Source organism: Emys orbicularis, chromosome 4 (assembly GCF_028017835.1).
Source record: "Emys orbicularis isolate rEmyOrb1 chromosome 4, rEmyOrb1.hap1, whole genome shotgun sequence".
Lineage (NCBI taxonomy): Eukaryota > Metazoa > Chordata > Testudines > Emydidae > Emys > Emys orbicularis.
In genome coordinates, this window is record NC_088686.1 from 31,850,144 (window position 1) to 31,872,252 (window position 22,109).

General features: G+C 44.3%; 1 protein-coding gene across 1 annotated transcript in view; it reads left to right on the forward strand.

The window, feature by feature from the left end:
* FBLN5 (fibulin 5) overlaps nucleotides 1-22,109 on the forward strand; it is a 59,938-nt gene that overhangs the window by 32,144 nt on the left and 5,685 nt on the right. The window contains exons 5-9 of the mRNA XM_065403655.1: nucleotides 3,461-3,583; nucleotides 9,398-9,514; nucleotides 10,865-10,984; nucleotides 15,223-15,345; nucleotides 21,803-21,929. Coding sequence (XP_065259727.1) covers nucleotides 3,461-3,583; nucleotides 9,398-9,514; nucleotides 10,865-10,984; nucleotides 15,223-15,345; nucleotides 21,803-21,929 — 610 coding nt within the window. The remainder of the gene's footprint in view (nucleotides 1-3,460; nucleotides 3,584-9,397; nucleotides 9,515-10,864; nucleotides 10,985-15,222; nucleotides 15,346-21,802; nucleotides 21,930-22,109) is intronic.

The following is a 22,109-nucleotide window of genomic DNA, read 5'->3' on the forward strand; positions in this document are numbered from 1 at the left end:
TTTAACCACAAAACTCACCACCCCCTCATTAATTAGGTCATACTTTATGAAGTATCTGGAAAGGAAAATCACTAGCAAAGTGTTAAGTATTATTGATTCTATATACATCATGGTGTGTGGAGATAGCAGGAAAAAGCCCAGGGAGCCCGCACCTAGCCCTTTGTCCTTGTATTGAGAATGGGATAGAAATAACATGCTCTCCAACTAGAAAAGGAAGTGACTTTCACAGAATGCGCTACAGTTATATGACTTTTACTTTTAATTTTCCACTGTACCAAAGGATGCCAAAGAATGTCCTTGGCATGGTTGAATGTATTTTTCCTCCAGGTATTTAAGTCCAATGTATTCAGTATGGGCAACCTGTCTATGGGTCACTATTTTTTATAGGTAGTTTTTGCCCCGGTTGGTTTGCTTTTTCCCTATTAAATGTTTAATTTCATCTTTATCAGAGCACCAATCTGAGAGATGATATGGAGTTCTCACTGCGTGTGCCTCTGTGCTAACAGGAAGGCTGGGAACAGGCGGCAGCTGCTGCAGTGCTGCCAGTCCCTCTGCACCTGCCATCTCCCTGCCCCATCTTCTTTCAAGGATATCGGCAAAGGTTACTAAATTCCTGGGCAGCTGTTTTTCCCAGGGTATAACTGTCATCCATCACTTAACAAGCCAACGCCATGTAAATTCAGGCTGGCAGACATGAGCATTACATATTATACTGGAATTACTCTATGTATTTGAACTGACAAGGCAACTTGCCAAATAATATTTATTTTATTCCACTGACTGGGGCTTTCAAAGTTTTAAATGTGCATCATCGGTGGGGCTTGCCCTGGAGGAAGCCAGCCAAAGAGGTGGAACATAAAGGTTGAATGTTTATATTAAGACCTAATCCAGGGCTATGAAGCTGCCCATAATGTTTACAGTTTTCATGGGCCATTATGTTGCTGCCCCATGCAGTTCATACCTGCCTTCTGTGTGCAAGGCCAGCCTAACCATGCAAGTCAATCAGGTGACCCCCATGGGTAGCAAAATATAAGGGGCAGCAAAATGTTTTGGGTGGGTGACTGCACACTAGTAGAAGTGGAAAATGGCCAGTTTTCCTAAGGTGGCAAAAGCACTGCTTGTAGCCCTCGCTGTCCAAATTTTGCTTTCAAATAGAAATAGAGGTTGAATTGTCTCCTCTACCCCGGCGGAAGACTATGGTTTGAAAGTAAGCTAAGGACTCTTCCCAGTAGGTAGTGGAGACAGACAACAGCAGTGATGCCTTCATTTCTAGAAATAGGTACATTCCATGTAACTCTTTAGCAATCTCCTCACAAGGCCAACGCATAGAGCAGAGCTGATTTCAGAGCAGCCCGCTGCTTTAGGTGAAGGTAAGTCTTATACCTGCTTCAAGTATCTGAGTTTAGAGGGGTAGGGGAGCTACTGTGCATAAAGAATGAAGAGAAAACAGTGAAGGAAGGTCAATATTCTTCAAACGCTATTTGCACCACATAATACGTTGAAATCCTCCTCCTGCCCGCACTTTGGACCAAACGGTGCCTCTGCCATTAATGGCACTGGGAGTTGTGAGCATAGAATGAGGGCATGGCCTGAATGCAGCCTTTTGTGAGGCGCAGGGCCAAGCGCCGCCAAGAACTTACTGTGGGCAACAGCAGTCATGGCTGGTAGGGTCCCACGTTCCTGCTTTTAAAATAAAAAGCATAAGTAAAAAACTGAATGCATTTTGATGAAAAATACATTACCATAATTGTTATCTGTTATCTGTATTTGGCTGGTACCCACAATATGCAGTCTACATGCAGAGGAATATACAAGCCCTACCCCCAAGGGTTTTCAGTATATTAAGACAAATAACATATGACAGCTGTGGAAAGTGTGATCCCCAGCTTACAAGCAGATTTCAGTCATGACACAACAAAGTTGGGATTAACAAAACAGCAAGGGAGGGTTTGAGGGAGTAGCATCAATATGATGACATGATAACTCAGCAAAGGCCAGCGCACAGTATGATGGAATCAAGAATAATTTAAAAATCATCAATAAAACATAGATATCTAAGTTGGCTGAAAGAATCTCACCATTTATCATCTGACTATTCCATTTCTGATCTCTAGAGCCAAACACAATGCCAGAAACACTGGGAAAGATATCAGACAAGGAGGGATTCAAATTGAACTTATGACTCTAAAAGGCATTTTTAATCAATCTTCTTCTTTGTATGGCTGATGTAGAGCAACAACTATAATTTTACATTCAGATGGTTAAGCCACATAATTGCGTCAAGATTAGTGGAGGGTATCGCTGTGATACCTTCAATCCTTCGTATTTGTGAATCAGGCATTGAGTTGTTATATGTTCCATGGTCTGTTCTGGGTGACCACAGTTGCACACTAGAGAGTCTTTAATTTTCCATTTGTGCGGCAAGTATCTGCATCTGCCATGGTTTGTGCAGATGCGGTTTAGGGTTGCCCATGAGCTTCACAGGAAATCAAAGCCACAGATCTTCTGCATTGGGTATTTCACAGGGTGTTTGTAACTTCTTGTGAACTCTATTTGACTTTCCAAACTTCAGAGTTGCAATTGCATTGGTGAAGGTTAAACACATGGGTCCAAAAGGGCTTCGGGACTTCAAGTGGCAGTGAGGGACATTGTTAAGGCCCTGGTGGATGTGGAGACATGCGTTTTCTATGATCTGCTAGAATTCCCAAAGTGTTGAGGCATTGCAGAGAATGGATTGGGGAGCACCAGCAGCCAAAGTGTTGGGATCAACTTGAGGGTTCCAATAATGCAATTTTTTAATCAATTAGGTTACAGTATCTCAGTTTATATGAATATCGAATTATTTGCAAACAAATAAAAAAAAAACAAAGAAGGTGGTAATAAAATGCCAAATGCATTGAAATCAGTAAGGCTAGTTAATGTTTTTTGAGTGAAACATTTTCCTATTAGAAAGACAAGTGAGTAAAGTAATACCTTTTATTGGACCAACTTCTGTTGGTGAGAGAGAGAAGATTTCGAGCATACACAGAGCTCTTCTTCCTCTTTGAAAATAGGGTTTCACTGAAATTTTCAATAAGAAATCAGGGAAATTGAAATGAAATGTTTTGTTTTGGTTGATATTAATCTTTGCAATTAAGCCACCAAAAATGTGCGGTGCGATGGAAATTCCATTTTTTTGATCAGCTCTAGGAAACAATCGCTTTTATGGGATTGATCCTGCAGGGATCTGAGCACCTTCTGAGAGGTGTGGAATACCTTCCCCACTGACTTCAGCACCTCACAACTTGGAGTTTTGTATGGATTTCTGTGCAATGCCTCAAACACTGAGTATGTTCAACTTCCTTTGATTTCTTCTCAGATTCATCCTCTGATATATTTCAAGTGTCCATACAATTAAAATAAACTCAGCATTTGTTTTAATAATTATATAAAGCTTTGTTGGTACATTTCTGTATTTCAGATATTGATGAATGTGCTTCCGAGTCACACCAGTGTAACCCCACCCAGATCTGCATAAACACTGAAGGAGGATACACCTGCTCCTGCACTGAGGGCTATTGGCTCTTAGAAGGCCAGTGTTTAGGTATGTTCTTCTGAAGTGTTGATATATATTCTCTAGAGCAGTGTTTTTCAAACCATGGGTCGCGACCCACTAGCATGTAAGGCGCTGGGTTACCTTGCTCTGGTCAGCACCACCGACCGGGACGTTAAAAGTCCTGTCGGTGGTGCTGCCCAGCTAAGGCCGGCTAGTACCTACCTTTTCTGACACCGCACTGTGCCCCAGAAGCGGCCAGCAAGGGGACCACGGGGCTCCGCGCTCTGCCCCTGCGCAGAGCGCCGGCTCCGCACGCCCATTGGCCAGCAACCAGCCATGGGAACTGGGGGGGGGGGGGTGCCTGCGGGCGAGAGTCACACGCCTCCACCCAGGAGCCAGACATGCTGCTGGCCACTTCAGGGGCGCAGTGTGGTCTGCGGTGCACACTGGCTGTGCTGCTGACCAGGAGCCACCGGAGGTAAGTCTGTGCCCCAATCCCCTTTCCCAGCCCTGAGCCCCCCAAACCTGGAATCCCTTCCTGCACCCCAAGCCCCTCATCCCTGGCCCCACCCCAGAGCCTGCACCGCAACCCAGAGCCCTGCCCCTCTCCTGCACCCCAAACCCCTCAGCCCCAGCCCAGAGTCCTGACCCCCTCACGCATCCTCACCCCCAGCCCTGAGCCCCCCCAATCCTAGAGCCCCTCATGCATCCTAACCCCCAGCCCTCAGCCCCCCCAAACCCAGATCCCCTCCTGCATCCCAAACCCCTCATCCCTGGCCCCACCCCAGAGCCTGCACCGAAACCCAGAGCCCTGCACCCCAGCCCTCAGCCCCCCCAAACCCAGATCCCCTCCTGCACCCCAAACTCCTCATCCCTGCCCCCACCCCAGAGCCTGCACTGCAACCCAGAGCCCTGCCCCCCTCCTGCACCCCAACCCTCTGCCCCAGCCCTCAGCCCCCCCAAACCCAGATCCCCTCCTGCACCCCAAACCCCTCAGCCCCAGCCCAGAGTCCTGACCCCCTCACGCATCCTCACCCCCAGCCCTGAGCTCCCTCAATCCTAGAACCCCTCACGCATCCTAACCCCCAGCCCTGAGCCCCCCCCCCAAACCCAGAGCCCCTCCCACACCCCAAACCCCTCATCCCCCAACTCTGTTGGGTCACAGGCATCAACAATTTTTTTCAACTGGGTCCCCAGAAAAAAAGTTTGAAAACCACTGCTCTACAGTGATTCTGGAAAATCAGTGTCCATCTGATTAATACAATTCATTTTAGTCATAATTCTGGTCTCTTTCTGTCTCCTCAATGTTTTGATGATAATTAAAGTTGGATTGTTATTATGGGTCTCCCAAATTCCATAATTTTCGTATTTCTTCTGTCTTCAAAATCTTCCATAGTTTTGGACAATTTAGGATTCTGGTGTGTGCATATGGTGGTACAGAACTGAACTGACGTCACTGAGAGTCTTTGTCAAATACAGAGCTCACCCTTGGCCTATGTGGAAAACTAACATCTTTCTTATTTGTTAAGTGCCAACAGTATGCTTGGCAAAAAGACTCCCACATGGAACAAAATGGCAATGCCATATGACTGGTATCCATGTTACTGACTTCCACTATGAAAGCAGCCCCTTTTGTATATTCTAGTTCATAAAAATATGACATACCAGCAACACACGTCCTTTCCACATGGTCATAATCCTGACCTAAGGCACTTACATTACTAGAGAGCAGGAGCTCAGTAACGATAACATCAAGAAATAGAGCAGTGAACCCACTGGAAAATCTTGGACACAAGCAAACGTGAGTCTGAAACCAGCACTGTTTCAGCAGATTCAGAGCTCTTCTCTCTGTCAGCTGCAGAGAGTCAATCTCTCAGTGTCTGCAGTGCCCTACAATGTGAAAAACCAAACCCTACCAAACAGCAGCAACAGCAAAGGTGCAAACTCTACCACTTCCCCCACCCACTCCCCTCAATCAGTAATCACAGGCACTGACATGGGCTTTAATTTTAGGCCAAGTCATATAAGTCAGAGACATGACTGAATGTGTTTTTAATGTTCTTGTTACACTCTCTCCCTGCTTTTTTTCCCTCTCAGCACAGGCTGTTTGCCCATCTGTTCTCCAAAATGGGACTTCAGTGTCACACCACCTCAGCTGGAAGGAAAATGGGATTTCCCTGCTCATTTTCCTTGGAATTTGTCCTTGGAATTTTCCTTGGAATTTATTTCTCATCTCCTCCTCCTGTCTAGCGATTGGAATGGAGGATTGCATGGCTGCTTTTTTAACTGCTGCTAAAAGCTGCTGTGTAACTCACCTGGGGGTGATATGAAGTTATCAAGTCCCCTGCACCTTTAATTCTAGAGCAGGTTCCTGTAACTCCTATTCTCCTAGAGAGCTGGGAAAGAGAAGGCATAGTGCTAAATTCTCTGGTTTAGTAAGGGCCACAGAAAACCCTATGTTCAGTGGAAATGGAGTCATTCTGCCTCCTGGGGTAGAAGATGTCACAGATAGGTCATTCAGGAAGCCTATGCACTTTCTGTGAGACTCCAGACTCCACAGAGGTGTGACTCCTCAGCATGCCTCTTGAGGTGGGGAGTTTGGGCTAGTGAGTGATCTGTGATATTATGGATGCACTGGGTTAATCTTGTGCATGGGGTTGTGTGTGTAGGGTGACCAGATGTCCTGATTTTATAGGGACAATCCTGATATTTGGGGCTTTTTCTTATATAGGTGCCAATTACCCCCACACCCGTCCTGATTTTTCACACTTGCTAACTGGTCACCCTATGTGTGTGTGTTCTGCACCATGCCCTGGTATGTGATGATCCCCATGTAGTTCCCTTGTGCACAACCCAAGTACATGAGCTATGTGCAGGAACCAGGATTTGGCCCCGAGTCAGGATTCAAGCACTTTGATGCTTGGTGTAAGTATCAGAGACCCATAGTTGTTGCCCTGCTGAGCTGAGTTTGCCCAAGAGTATCTGTTTATGCTATTTTAAAGAGACAATAACCTCTCAATGGTTTATTTAGGTAACTGTGAGTAAGGGTGGGGAAGATCACCACAAAGCAATGCAGAGATGTAACAAGAAAAGCTGAGCTGAAAAAACTCCTCTGCATTTTTCCAAAAATGTCAGAGTCTTCTCAGTTCTCTGCTTTTCCACAGGCCCTGGAGAATCCATTTCCACTGGGCACATGACAAAAAAAAAAAAGATAATTTAAAAGTATTTGGAGGGCTGGGTTGAGTTTACAAAGGCAGTCTCTGGTGGTACATTTCTTCACTGTTAGTAAGAACAGCACATCTGTCTAACCAAATTGTTGTTGTTGTTGCTATTTAATATTTAGCCCGTAAGTGCCAGCACAGTAGTTACACAGTGGTGCCAAGAGGAGCCAGTCAGGAAAAGGGTTCCTACAAAAACAAAGTCCTTGGCTTGGAGATTTTATAATTATAGGTCCTGATCCTGCAAAGACTTAAGCATGTACTACATTTTCAGTGCTGTGAGTGGTGCCACTGAGGAGAACAGAAGTACTCACATGCTTAAAGTTGAGAATGTGTATAAAATTTTGCAGGATTAGGGCTTAACCTATCTATCTAGACGTTTATATGACACACCTGTCACTGGTATGTGGGTCATCTTGGTCTTGGACTAAAACAGAAAATAAATCTATTAAAGGTGAAAATCAATGCCCCTTAATACTTTTAAACATATTTCCATTACTTTTGCCCTGTTTAACCTAGCTTCCTGAGCCATTTCTTTGACAAAATTGCCACGCAAACCCAAAAACTTAAACCTGATAAAGCTAGCTAGCAGCTACCCAGTGTTGTCCATTCTTCATGGTAATATAAAATCACCTAAACTATTCAAATATTCCGTTGGATAAAATAGTCTTTAACACCTAATTTCTGCTTTAAAATCCAAACTGGGAACATAACCAATTTGAAGTAAGACGTCAGAGAATGCCTATATTATGCCAAAAAGTACATGATAAATGACAAACAATGAACTGCAATTCGTGCATTTGTGTGTGACAGACAAAACTGAAACTATCAATATTCTGATTTTCACGTGCGTTGGAGCTTCTGGAGATACTTGTGATATAACTGACACCATAAATGGCAAATCCTGCTTTCCTTACTCACTCTAGTAAACGGATGGAAGACAACAAGTCTAATTGGCTTATGCCAGTGGAACTCCGTTCACATCAAAGGAGTTTCACCAGCATGGAACTGGCATGGTATGGTAGAGAGAAGACTCAGGCCCAGTGGATATACCCTTGTGAGTAAGGGGAGCAAGAGTCAACCCAGAAAGTCAAATTCAGAAAATGCAGCTTTCAAAAGTTGCAGGAAACATATGTCCTGATTTTCAGAGGTGTTCAGCACCACAATTTCCACTGAACTCCATGAATGCTGCAGGTTCTCATCGCCACTGGTCATTCAGCCAAGAATCATCCCCTCACTCAAGGAAGTGTTTGTTTGACTGGTTTTCTATGTCTACCTTAGTGTTTCACTGGCTGGATGTTATCACTTAATATTCCACCGGAGTGTCTTAGGGATGCAGTTTTGAGGAAGCTCAGGTCTGGTTCTCCAAGTGCAAATTTGTTAAGCTTTCATCAAACTGAGTTGTTATTTTTCCAGATCACAACAGACTTTTATATAATTATAGTTTTTCCAATCACAGCAGTACTTTCCAGCTCAAACAAAACAAAACAAAACAAAAAGAGAGAGAGAGAGAGAGAAGAATGAGTTGCTATTCCAGTAAACCATTCACCCTTGACCTTGTTTACAGGAAGCACTCATATAGGGAACGTCTTCCAATACCGGCTTTCCCATCTGCTGTCACTACAAGGCTTGGGTTGTCACTAGAGAGAGAAATTGAATATCAGTGCAGTATTTGCTCTGAGAGCTTATTTGAATCACCCATAAAGAAAAATTTAAGCAAGGTCATAAACTTTTACTCACTATTGGAAGGATATGAAGTTTTGAGGACAGCCAAAAAACAAACCCCATAAATTAGAAGGTAGCTGATCCAAAAGAAAATGAATTGCCACAAAAAGAGACAATTCATCAGGTGTTTTATTTCTGCTCTGAAGCAAGGAGTAAAGCTCTTCCTAACTTTCATAATCATGTTTATTAGGTTCCAGTGCCATCAGAGAGTAAATTTACATTATGCTTGTGTCTTTCAATCTTGTCTCTTGCTCATGACAGTCAAATGCAACGATTGTTCATGCTGCAGTTCAACAAAAAAACAGTTATTTTAGCGACACTATGAATTCTTATATTTTAAAGTTTCCTCATAAGCCAGTGAAAACAGTCCAATAAAAATAGTTTTCAGGGTGATAAAAATATTTAAAGATTGCCACGTCTAAGACTAAAAGCAGCTTTTGGGGCTAAATCCTGCTCACCTTATTATGTGAGTAGCCCTGATATATGTGTGTAAGTGACCAGGATTACAACCTAACCATTACAGAAAAACAGTATAATATTTTGTGCTATACTCTAATAGATACAAATCGAGAGTAGCTACTGATGGCGTGTGACCTGGGCTTTTTGATAATGTAGCCCATTGAGCAGAATCATTTACAACTGACTATGGAACCAATCAGCTCCCATAATTATATTTCAGCTATTTATAACAAAATGTATTGCTGTGTTGTCTTGGGGAGATATGGACTTGAACAACCTTCCATCTGAATGCTTTGGACTTTGGCTGTTCGAGTTCTGGAGTCAGAATATCATATATTAATCCCTTCCCCCCTCGCTATGAGTAGATTTTAGTCCTATGGTTATATGAGTTTATCTAATGCTATGTATGGCAAGTACAACTACAATCTTGTCTGTACTTTGAATCTTTTTTTATTTTTAGACATAGATGAATGTCGCTATGGCTACTGTCAGCAGCTGTGTGCCAATGTACCTGGTTCCTACTCCTGTACATGCAATCCAGGTTTTACCCTTAATGATGATGGACGAACATGCCAAGGTACTGTATACAGGCAATGACTACTGCAGTGTTGGCCCCAGCCCAGCAAAGCACTTAAGTGTGTGTGTAACTTTAAGAACATGAATATCCTGCTGAGTTCATGTGTGTTACACTGTCTGTTATAGGGTATGGCTACACTTTGAGCTGGAGGAGACACAGCTGTGCTAGCTCTGATTGAGCTAGTGTGCTAAATATAGAGCGTAGCCACTGTGGTGTGAGCAGCTAGCCACCCCAAGTACATCTCTGTCCAAGCTGTTAGGCACATACTCAGGGCAACCTGCCACAACCGCACTCTGTTTTAGCATGCTAGCTCGATCCTGCAGGTATGTCTCCTTGTGCTGGAATTTCAGCTTGCAGGGTAAACGTTCCTGTAAGTATTCATATGGCTTCCATCACTGTAGTATCTGAGCACCTTTTAATCATTACTGTATTTATACTCACGACACCCCTGTGAGGTAGGACAGTACCATTAGCTTCAGTTTCCATATGGAGAACAGACACAGAGAGATGGAGTGACTTGCCCAAAATCGCCTAGGAAGTCTGTGGCAGAGCAGGAAATTGAATCCAGGTCTCCCAAGTCCCAGGTTAACGCCCTATTGGCCCATTCTTCCTCTCCAATGTGTTTAAGTGCCTTACTGGATCAGAGCCTCTGTGATCTCATGATCAACGTTATATTTCTGTTCTTGAACAGTAAAATACTTCAAAGCAGCTTCTGAGGGAATGGCCCAGCGTTAATGGGATAAAGACACTCCAGGAGTTGCAAGTGTCCTAAAAGGAAAGTCTTTACTTTATGGTAGCCACAGTATTCTATAAGGATCATTTCCTCATTACATCAGCATTCCCTAGATTTATCCTGCTGCTTTTGGCCTGGTCTTGCTCAGATTAAATCAGTCGGAGATTCTTATAATTACTAGATAAACAAGGAAGCATCTGCAGTAAATAGTTTATCCCAGTCTTTCTTGTTATTTTCTGATCTTAGACAGATCAAGCAGCTTTTTCCCCAAGAAGTCTCAGTTGTAAGTGACCCTCTTCCCTCACTAGGGGTAGGTTCAAGAGCTGGCAGACTTGTTAAATATGAGACTCTCTGATCTCATATTCAATGCTATCTAGTGCCTCAGCAACAGCATTAGGGAAGATGTTCCCAATTGCTTTACATACAGCATGGCCTGTGTTTCCAACCACTTTTTTCATTACAATTCATCAGCCTTAAATACCAATAACAATACAAACTGAGTCAAACCAAAGAGAACCAAACGAAACTGCTGTGCCTGTACTATTAAGTCCTTTCTAATGTTTGATTGTAGTGCCTTGGGAGAAGTCATTGATAAACTGAGTATTGGTTTCCCGTAGATGTGAATGAATGTACAACCCAGAACCCTTGCGTGCAAAACTGCGTCAACACATATGGCTCTTTTCTCTGTCGCTGTGATCCTGGCTATGAACTGGAAGCTGATGGAATTAGCTGCAGTGGTAACTGTCTTCAGTGATTGGGTGCGGGGAGGGGGTTAACTGTATTTAAATCATTTGTTGTAATGTATTCTTTTTTATGTGCCTTCCTCTGAAGTTTCAAATATGGTCCACTGTTAGAAGTAGGATATATCTACCTATCCAATCCAGTAGAGCAATTCATCTCTTCCTAATTTCAGTTAAACAGGAGGGTAAAAGCAAGAAAACACACAAAAATCAATGGTGGTGTTTGTTTTTTTCTGATAATGGTTGTAAAGAAGTAGATTAAACATTAGAACTGTTCTGTGACAATGGTAAAGAACCACAGAAAAGAGTTGCTTTCTTCTAACACTCACCAAGGAACTTTATTGGCATAAATAAAATAGCATTATTCCAAAATCTACTCTTGCCCTGATACAGCAAATAGCTTACTTTAATTCAACAGGTACTTAAGCACATGTTATCTCTCTTGCCCTGCTTTACTGCAGAACTTTCCCGAACATTTTCCAGCCCTACCTGCCTGCTACAGATTTAAAGAAACAAGAAACTTCCTTATGAGCACTGTTGAATCTAATCAGATAGGAGCGATCCATCCACCATGTAGCAGTATTATTGGAAAATTATTACAACATTGTTCTTTTCCCCTCTCTCGTTTTCCTTTTGTTGTTTTATTTTGCTTAATTGAAAAAGAATAGTTAGGCTTACTTCTTTCGTGAGTGTCCCCACAGTCTGTTTAAATGAGAGAATCCAGCCAATATTTCTTGGAAGGAAAAAACCTCACTGGAAAATATTTGTTTTTTAATTTACACTAAACAGATGTAAAGGGCTGTGTTTGAGAGAAAAAAAATGTGACGTGCAGTGTATGTTAAGCCATTGTTCTTTGTAAGCCTAATTATAAAGAAAGGGACTCAGGCCCAGATTTTAAAGGTATTTAGGGGTTATTCTGCTCAGCACTGCAATGCGTAACTCAGGAGCCTAAGTCTCACTTTCAAAAGTGAGTTGGGCACTTAGGACCCTGAGTGTCAGTGAACGTCAGTGGGAGTTAGTCTCCTAAATGTCTAAGTCCCTTTTGAAAATGGGACTTAGACCTCGCAATGTTGAATACCTTTAAAATTCTAGTCTTAAGTCCTTGTTCTGGCAGTGAAATGCTGCCTTGTTCAAACATGCTCATTGGTCCAAATTCTGGCTTTAGCAGGATTACACAAGATGTAAAGTGGTGTCTGTTTTTTCACACTCCCTGTTGATAAAGTAGCTTCATGGCCTGAAGTTAATAACAACAATATCGAGCATGCTCCCTCTATAAACCACTTTATAGATAATTACTCATCCCTACAACACCCTGGTGAGGTAGTTAAATATATTTACCCCCACATTTTAAAGATTGGGGAAATCAGACTGAGAGCTGAAGTGATTTGCTCAGGGGAGTCTCTGTGTCAGAGCTGGGAATAAGTACTCAGGAACTGGCGGCTCAGACTCAAGCCTTTGTTTCTTTGTAAATTAAGTTGTCATGGGATAAGAGGGAAGATCCTTTCATGGATTGAGAACTGGTTAAAAGACAGGGAAAAAAGGGTAGGAATAAATGGTAAATTTTCAGAATGGAGGGGGTAACTAGTGGTGTTCCCCAAGGGTCACTCCTAGGACCAATCCTATTCAACTTATTCCTAAATGATCTGGAGAAAGGGGTAAACAGTGAGGTGGCAAAGTTTGCAGATGATACTAAACTGCTCAAGATAGTTAAGACCAAAGCAGACTGTGAAGAACTTCAAAAAGATCTCACAAAACTAAGTGGATTGGGCAACAAAATGGCAAATGAAATTTAATGTGGATAAATGTAAAGTAATGCACATGGGAAAAATACACATACAATGGTGTCCCTAGCCTCTGTTTGTCAGAGGGTGGAGATGGATGGCAGGAGAGAGATCACTTGATGATTACCTGTTAGGTTCATTCCCTCTGGGGCACCTGGCATTGGTCACTGTCGGTAGACAGGATACTGGGCTGGATGGACCTTTGGTCTGACCCAGTATGGCCGTTCTTATGTTATGTTCTCTTATTAACTAAGCAGGGGAATAAGGAAATGATTAACAGTGACCTTCCTTGCATGTGCTTTCCCCTCAGACATGATCCCATGGGGAACATTGGGGTCCTGCTTTCTCACTTGAACACAAAATTCTGCAAATTATGTTGATTTAGCAAATCAAGAGTAAAAAGAATGAAAACCAGCATTTCTGTTTTTAATCAGAGATTTGAAAGGCTGCTCAGCTTCCCCGTTATTTTAAAGATCTCTAGGCATTTGGGAGACCTGCACTGAGCTAGGATGATGTTATTAAGCCATATTGGAATGCCTAGGAAATAACTGACTAAAGGCTGCTGCAGGGTGGGATGCAGGATTTCTGCTGGGACTGGTGTCACTCTCTTGGAGGGAAGGCTTTGCTTTCCAGAAAAGATTTTTCCCTTTATAAAATAGACTCAAACCCACAGCTCCCTGCAAGGGAAGACTCCACACACACACACTCATTACCATTTGTTTGAGGAGAGGCCTTTTACTTCTATGTCTTAGATTAGAGCTAGATCAGGTCTGTAACATCTGGATCACGAAAACATACCTATGTTCCATGGGTAGTTCTACCTGTGAAGTGAGATATAAGTAAATGGCCAATCACACGGACAATTAGAAACAGGTTTTCTGACAATACAGGAAATAAGAGCAATGTATCCTTTCACTCTCTAGCTTTTCATTCAATGCTACCTCACCTGTAGAGAAAGCTTAATTAAAAAGTTGTGAAGTAACATTTCAGTTGGATGCATTGATGCACCAAACAGAATAGATGACATGGACGGACTCCGTTATTTGCAAAGCCTCTGCTCTACACCCAAATCCTTCCCTTGTACCTGCAGGTTAATGGAGGGTGTACTTCTGCTACTGAGTGCCAGAGCTAAAAAGGTGCTGAATGCCTTCACCTTCAGCTGCCATGAATGGGAAGTGAGGCACTCAACTCCTTGCAGGAGGAGAGCTAGGTCCCCTATATAGCTGCACAGAGAACTGTCAGCAAGTCATTATGGGCCTGACCCTGTGTTTCTCACCCACCAACCTCCTCCCCCTCCCCCCCCCCCGAAGTCAACAGGAGCCTTTGAATGTACCAAGCATGCAGGAGTGGGCCCTAAGGCGTAAATACTCTGGTGACACAGCAGAATTGATTATACATAGCAAAGAGCTTTAAAAAATTGCACTGATGAAGTCCAACTGCACTCCTGAAGGCAATAGCCAGTTTTGCCATAGTCTTCCAGAAGAATTAACAAAACTGGTTGTATTTTTAAAAATATAGAGAAACCTATTGTAGGCCACCCCACCACCTTGACTCCCATGATCTGCAACATTCAGTCGCATAGTAGAGATGACCCTGAATTAAAATGGCTTAGTAGCCTTGGGGCTACTTGGGGCTGAATGTTCTTCCCTGGTACTGTATTCTAAAAAGTAGCTATTTAAAAATGGCCCCCTGGAGTTCCATGTCTGTCATGACCCAGATCACAGGCGTCAGTTTAAAATTAAAACGATTAAAAAATTTTTTATCTGGGGACCTAAGAGTCAAGTTCCTTCCATCATCACCAGTAATAAAGCTTCTGCAGGCCAAACTGTACCCTGAATGACAAGTAACTGACTGGAACTTAAACAATTATCTTGATGATGCATAAAAAGGAATAAAATCCAGTTCACTCTCTCTTAGCTATGTTGGCTCTGCAGGGCTAACAAGAGTAAGAAACACTACAAGGTTATTTCAGTTAGTCAAGTAAGCCAGCCTGACTGATTACACACACTGAGCAGGAATATTGAATAGAAAGGTGCCAGTCTACATTTCATTCAGGGTAGAGTCTCACTTTTAGACATGCTTGCCTACTGGATGGTCTTCTGAGAGTGGGTTTCATTATCATTTATTAATAGTTGTAGGCCTGGCTTGACATGGGTGAGGCTTAGTAAACAATAGTAAATTGGATCATTTTCCTTTTTCAAGTAAAGTAATAATTTACATTCATTCCTAGCTACCATGAGCCATATTCACCCTGGTGTAACTTCAGTAAAGTCAGTGGATTTACATCAAAGTTGAATCTGGCTTATTAAACCGAGCTGAATAGCAAACACCATGATCTTATAGCTCTATGAATTTTTGTGGTGACAGGCACTGTAGTTAGGACAGAGTTCTGTTCAGGGGAAAGTCCTTCTTACTTTAACACAAAGCACTGTAAACTTCATTCTACCACTGCAGACATGGATGAGTGCAGCTTCTCAGAGTTCCTTTGCCAGCACCAATGTGTGAATGAGCCCGGTTCTTACTACTGTTCCTGCCCCCCTGGCTATGTTCTGCTTGATGATAACAGAAGCTGTCAAGGTAAGAACATTCCAACCATGAATTAAAACCCAACCAAACAGTAAATAGCTCATAGTTCCGGAAGGAAAATTAAGTTGATTCACTGAGAATCAAGACTTGAGATGTTTGCTTGAACTTGGCATTGCAAAAAGTTGGAAATATTCTTAGGGGGTGTATTGTGCAGCTATGCTGGTGAGTGCTTACTCCCATGAGTGATCCCATTGAGATCAATGGGGTTATTTGCATGAGTAAGCGCTTGCTATTGTGAGTAAGGGTTGCACAGAAAGGTACCTAATGGGCCAGTTTTGCTCCCCCTGAAGACAGTGGCAAAACACCTACTGACTCCAATGGGGGAAATGAGGATTGGGTCCACTGAGAGCCCCTACTTTACTCTGGAACTTTTGAAATGCCATTAACTCATTAAAGTATATTACCGAGTAGAGCTAATCTCAAACCTAGAGCACTGGTCCCTGCATCTATGGATGTGTCCTGCACTATAGGATCAGAAAGAGATAGCAACTGACTTCCATGACTGTGCCCGGGGCATTTTCTTTTTTATTGTATCTCCACATATTGTTCTGTATGTTCTGCATTAAGCTGTAGCCGTGGTTGTACCATAGCTGCTGGACTCGCTTCTCCCTTTCAATACAGCTTTCTGTCTGCGGCTTCTCAACCAGTTTTAAGCTGGCTGTGAGCATAGGAGCAGTTTGCTCTTTCTTTAATGTCTACCCTCTATAAATTCACTGAAAAAGAAATCCTGCAGGGTTGAGATGTTATGCAGGGTTCATCAATACGGATATTTTTTTTAATCGTCTCAGTAGCAGCATTCATGGAGTCAGGTGTTGTTTGAATTTTTTAATGCCCAAACCCCTCATTCCCCCCAAATGGCACTTCCAATAGCAGAGTGTACCTGGCCCCATGCTGAATAACACTGGATCAGTGCCCTGTGTTCTGAACGTTTCATTTATTAGCTGGCTAATAAGGGCAAGGTTGAGGGGCAAATGGGGACAGTGTATGTCCAACAATTCTCCCAGAAAACTTTGCATTATTGGTATGTGGGCACATTATGCTCCGCTCCCCTCCCCTTTGTCTGTTTAACTTTTTAGATTGTGAGCTCTTTGGGGCAGGGGCCATGACTCCTTTTATATTTGTGCAGTGCCTATCACTGTGAGGGCTCTCCCAGAAACTGAGAAATAAACTATTAATAATACAATGAAACCTGGCTTAAAAGAGGGACTGATGAAAAAATGGTTCTCCTTAGAGTGATTGTCCCTCTGTGTAGTGCACTTCAGGTTGGGCATGCATGCTGTGTACCCGTGACTGGGGAATGGTCTTTAGCAGTGGCTGTGTGGTCTACGTATTCATCCCCACTCTTCTTGTGCGCCACCCCAAAGAGATGAGAGGGGCTGCTAGACTGCCACCCTCTTATCTCTTAGTTTGTTACCTCTTAGTTCCTTTTTACTGCTCGTGGGCTAGGATGGAGCATCAGTGTCATGCTGACTTCTTCAGATTCTCTCTCTAAATAGTTTTCAAAGTTGTAAGAATTTTCATAGTTAGCTAGTTTTATAGTATAGTTAAGCGATAGATTTAGGGGTCTAGTTCCCTATTTTTGGAAACCTTTTCCAATGGTGGGAAGTCATTGCTGTATACATACTCACATCCACACCCACCCACCCAATGGTTGTGGGGAGTATGCCAAGAATCCCTGGTTTCAAAAATTGCAATACATGCCCCAAGCCCTTCCTGATCACGGACTATCACAATATCTGTCTGTACTTCCTGGGGGAAGCCAATGTCCCTTCCAGTATGCCCCTGTGGTATCCGCAGGTCGTTTCTGAGTAGGAAGAAGCAGTCCAGGGAGTTTCAGCTCCAAAAGTTCCTCTTTGAGGAGTACATGAAAGTAAGGAGTATGCCCCTGTACATCAACCTGAAGAAGGTAGGATTGGCTCCTCTTCTTCGGTCTCTGGGTAGTTCCAAGACCTCGACCCCTCACCGGCTCAGAGAGGCTCAGGAGAGCAGGGAAGGGAAGGGAGACGCAAGTGCGTTCATAAGGACAAGAGGGAAGATTCCCCATTCAAATCTAAGAAGAGGCAGAAGTCCCTGCCTCATTCCAAGTCACTGGGAGATTTGTACTTCAGAGCCATACAATACTGAGAAGGAACAGACTGGGACTTCTTCAAAGGGCAAAACTGCAGCACTTTCCAGTACTGGGGACTGCTTCTTCAACACCGAAACCCACATTGGTACTGTCAGATTTAGTGACCTCTACTTCAGTGGTCTGAGCTGTGGAGACATCCCCATCAACTCTATCTGGCTTTCTGATTCCAGAAAATCTTCTGCTATTCCTAGAACTGGAGTCACTCCTCCTTTCCAGATCTCAATACCTTGCACCAAGACTTCAACTGGTGCCAATATCTCTGTGGTACCACTTTCCAATCCCCATCAACAAGTTGGGTTGAGGCAGACTGTCTCCGATACCAGCAATGAGTAAAGGCAGATCACTCCCACCTCCTGCAATATGAAGAGCCTCCCTTTCTGGATCTGAGGTCAGAATCCTCAAAGTCAGAAGAGGACTACAGCAGACACCTGTCCCAGACTATGTCCCTAAGGACTCCTACAGAGCATTGATCCCTGATAAAATATTGAGAATCTCCACACTATCTCACTACTCTTGTACCAGAGGATACCCTCTCCCCCATATACTCACTGGTACCCAGCACCTCAGCGCCATTATTGAGGGGCTACAACGTTGCGCAGTAATGGTATTGAGTCTCGAGGCTCTTCTGGGACCATCATACAATATACCCACCTTAAGACACAAGGGACCCAAAGAGATAAGGGATCCCAGGGTGGAGGAAGTGCCTTCTTAGCCTCCTCAAGAGCCTCAACTCCAGCAGCAGGAGGATGAAGAGCATCATAAGGAGGATTTTGTGCCTGTAACCTTGTCCTCCTCTTCCCCAGATGATGCTGTGATTACAGTTTCCCCTATGCACCCCAATTATACAAAGGCCTTCCAAGACTTACTCGAGAGTGGCCTGTCCAGGAAGCACCACGCAAACTGCTAGACATTTTGCATAGATTGGACCGGAGCAGTGGTGCTCCCTATTAATGATGCAATCCTCGAACCCTCCAGGACTCTCTGGCAGACAACCACCACAATCCCACCAGTGTCCAAACAGGCTGAGGAGAGGTATTTAGTACCTGCAAAAGGGTCACAGTAGTTATTTTCTCACTGGCCTCCCAAATTGTTGGTAGTTTCAACAGCCACTGAGCATAGTCGACAGAGACAGGCTTAGTCATTGCTGCATGAGAAAGAAGTGAAGAGGTTTGACCTCTTTGGCAGAAAGGCACATTCCTTGGCCTCTTTGCAATTCCAAGTCTCAAAGTGCCAAGCTCTGATGGTCAAATATGATTTTACTATTTATGACAAGCTGACCAGCTTATGGTGCTTCAGGATATTAGAGACCACTTCCAGACCCTACTTGATGAAGGAGAGCTGGTAAAAAGATCAGCACTCCAGATGACCTTAGACGCAGTGGACATGGTGGAGAGATTCATGGCCACTATTGCCATGATGAGACACTCATCGTGCTCTCCTCGGGAATCCCAAAGGAAGTTCAAACAATGCTGAAGCATCTTCCATTTGAGTGTGACACTCTATTCAGTGCTAAGACAGATGAGTCTCTCAGTTTGTTGAAAGACCCCAGAGCCACACTTTGATTGCTGGGTATTTACACATGTGCAGTCAAGAAGAAACCCAGTGAGCCACAATTCTGATGACCAACCCCACCTGCCTTTTATCACTAGTGGGAGTATGAACCACCACACAAGCAGCAAGGGACACATAGAAAGGGTGCCCAAGGTCAACTATCTTCCACCATCTAGACTGGTATTTTGACAGGACCTGCAAAAGCCAGACACTAACTGTCCCTCCAGATCTGCACAACCTCTCAGATCTTTCCCTCTCTTTGGAGGCTGACTTTCCCACTATCTGCCTGGACAGAAATCACAATGGACAGATGGGTCCTAGAGGTTGTCTCCTTGGGATTCACTATTTAGTTCTCTTTCCTCCCCGACTGCCCTCCCTGTCCTCTTTCAAGCATATTCTCACAAGAACATGGACTGTCAGACTTTGGACCTTCCCACATCATCAACATAAAGCACAAGCACATTCTTCTGCAGGAGATAGTCACACCTTGAACTGGAGGCAATAGAACAAATATCTCCAACAGCAAGGAGAAAGGGATTGTCTCCTCAAGGTATTTCCTCATTCCCAAGAAGACTGGGGGATAGGGACCCACTCTGGACCTCAGGGAATGAACAAGTTCATCCACCACCTAAAATTCAGAATGGTGACTCTATTGTCCCTTTTCCTGGTGCTAGATCCAGACAACTGGTTCATGCCCCTCGGTCTCAAAGATGCCTGCACTCATACAGACATTCATCCAGCCCAGTGCAGATTCCTGAGATTTGTGGCCAGTCAACACCACTACCAGAGAGCTCCCCTTTGGGATCTTGATAGAACCTAGAGTTTTCACCAAGGTACCTTCACTGGTAGCAGCTCACTTTCATCTGCAAGGAATGACAGTTTACCCTTACTTAGATGACTGGCTCCTGAAAGGACAATCTTACAGGGAAACACGAGAAGCAACTGCCATGCTTCTACATCAGTCTGAGAGGCTGGGTCTCAGAGTGAACCTGGAGAAGTCCACCCTGCAACCCTCACAGTCGATAGAGCTTATCAGGGTCAGGCTGGATGCGGTTACAACCAGGGCATACTTACCAGATGACCATTTCTCCTCCATCACCAGGCTCATACAGCAGATCTGTTTGAGCCCCAGAACATCCAGACAAATCCTGCTCATCACTGTTGAGTCATATGGCCACAAGTACTTATGTGTAAGGCTGTGTGTCTGTCTCGGAGGTCACGGAAGTGATGGATTCCGTGACTTTCTGTGACCTCTGTGATTTCTGCAGCAGCCGGTGCTGGCTCAGGCTGCCCAAGCCAGGCAGCCTCTGGGCCAGCAGTAGCAGTTTGGGTTCAGGGCTGGGGCAGGGGGTTGGGGTGCGTGGCGGCGGTGCTTACCTGGGCGGGCTCCCCGGCTCCCACTAGTATGTTCCTGCAGCTCCTAGGCGGAGCGTCCAGGGAGGCTCCGCGTGCTGCCCACACCTGCAGGTGCCGCCCTCACAGCTCCCATTGGCTGTGGTTCCCAGCCAATGGGAGCTGTGGAGCTGGCACTTGTGGCGGAAGCAGCGCATGGAGCCCCCCTGGGCGCCCCTCCCCCTAGGAGCTGCAGGGACATGCCGGTTGGAGCTGGGTAGGGAACCTTCCAGCCCTGCCAACCCTCCCCTCCAGCACCAGCGGGGGTCCCAGGCTGCGCGCTGCCACCTATCCTCCCCCCTCCCAGCACTAGCAGGGATCCCAGACCACGCCTTCCCAGCACCAGTGGGGGTCCCGGGCCGTGGGCCACCACCCGCCTCCCCCCCCAGCACCTATTCTGGGACAAGTTGAACAATATGTCCCTTGAGGGCAGCATATGAACTCACTCAACTTGAGCTAAGGCAGCATCGGTAGCTTTCTTTAGAAACGTTCCTATTGCTGACATGTGCAGAGTAGCAACTTGGAATTCTATTCACACCTTCACTAGACAATATGCACTGGTGCAAGCAGCTGCTTCTACTGCCTCTTTGGGCAGGGCAGCTCTGCAATCTGCTGTGTCATAAGACTCCAGGCAGACCGCTCCTTGAAACAGACACTGCTTGTGAATCATCTGAAGTGCATTACACATAGGGACAGCCACTTGAAGAAGAAGGATGGGTTACTTACCTTGTAGTAACTTGAGTTCTTTGAGCTGTGCAGTGCACTACCAACACTCCTTCTCTGCTGCCTGGCCTCCCCCTACCTGGCACTGACGGTAGAGACGGAACTAAGATGGCCGTGATCTGGCAGTGCCTTTTATGCACACATGGCCCAGACTCTGCTAGTGAAAAATCTCTGGTCCTGGGAGCATGCACAATCTAAATAGCACTACTCATAGGGATAACACATCGCAAGAGCTCAAGTTACTACAAGGTTAGTAATCCATCCTTACTTATCAGAGGTAGCCTTCTAATACAGATGGAGCAGGGTTGTACTTTATTTGGTGATACTTTGGTGCAATCCCTTAATAGGGGAGGTTGCTTTATTATAATAAAATACAAATAATAAATTATATCTAGCTATTATATAGCTGTTTTCATCCATAGATCTCAAAGTGCTTTATAAAGGAAGTCAGTGTCATAGTCCCCATTTTACAGATGGGGGAAACTGAGGCCCAGAGGGGGGAAATGACTTGCCCAAGGTCATCCAGCAGGTCAGTGGCAGAGCTAGGTCTCCTGAGTCCCAGTTCAGTGCTCCATCCACTAGGCCACACTTTACAAGGGTGGCATCTTGTAGAGTTTTCCTTGTATTATCCTCCCTCTCATTTTTGTGTTTCAGATATCAATGAATGTGAGACTAGAAACTTCACTTGTACTACACAGCAAACCTGTTTCAATATCCAAGGAGGATACAAATGTCTAGACCCAGTAAAGTGTGAGGATCCTTATATCCAGATCAATGACAAGTGAGTAACAGACTCATAGAAGTGGAGGGCAGTAAATCTGCTTGAGGCAAATAAATTGCACTTCTGCAACATGACAGCAAAGTACATCTAAAGTGCTATACAGACACTATTGTTGCATTTACTATTAGCAAGCTTTATAAAAATGATAAATTGCAATTACTTGCCAGGTGGTAGGAGATT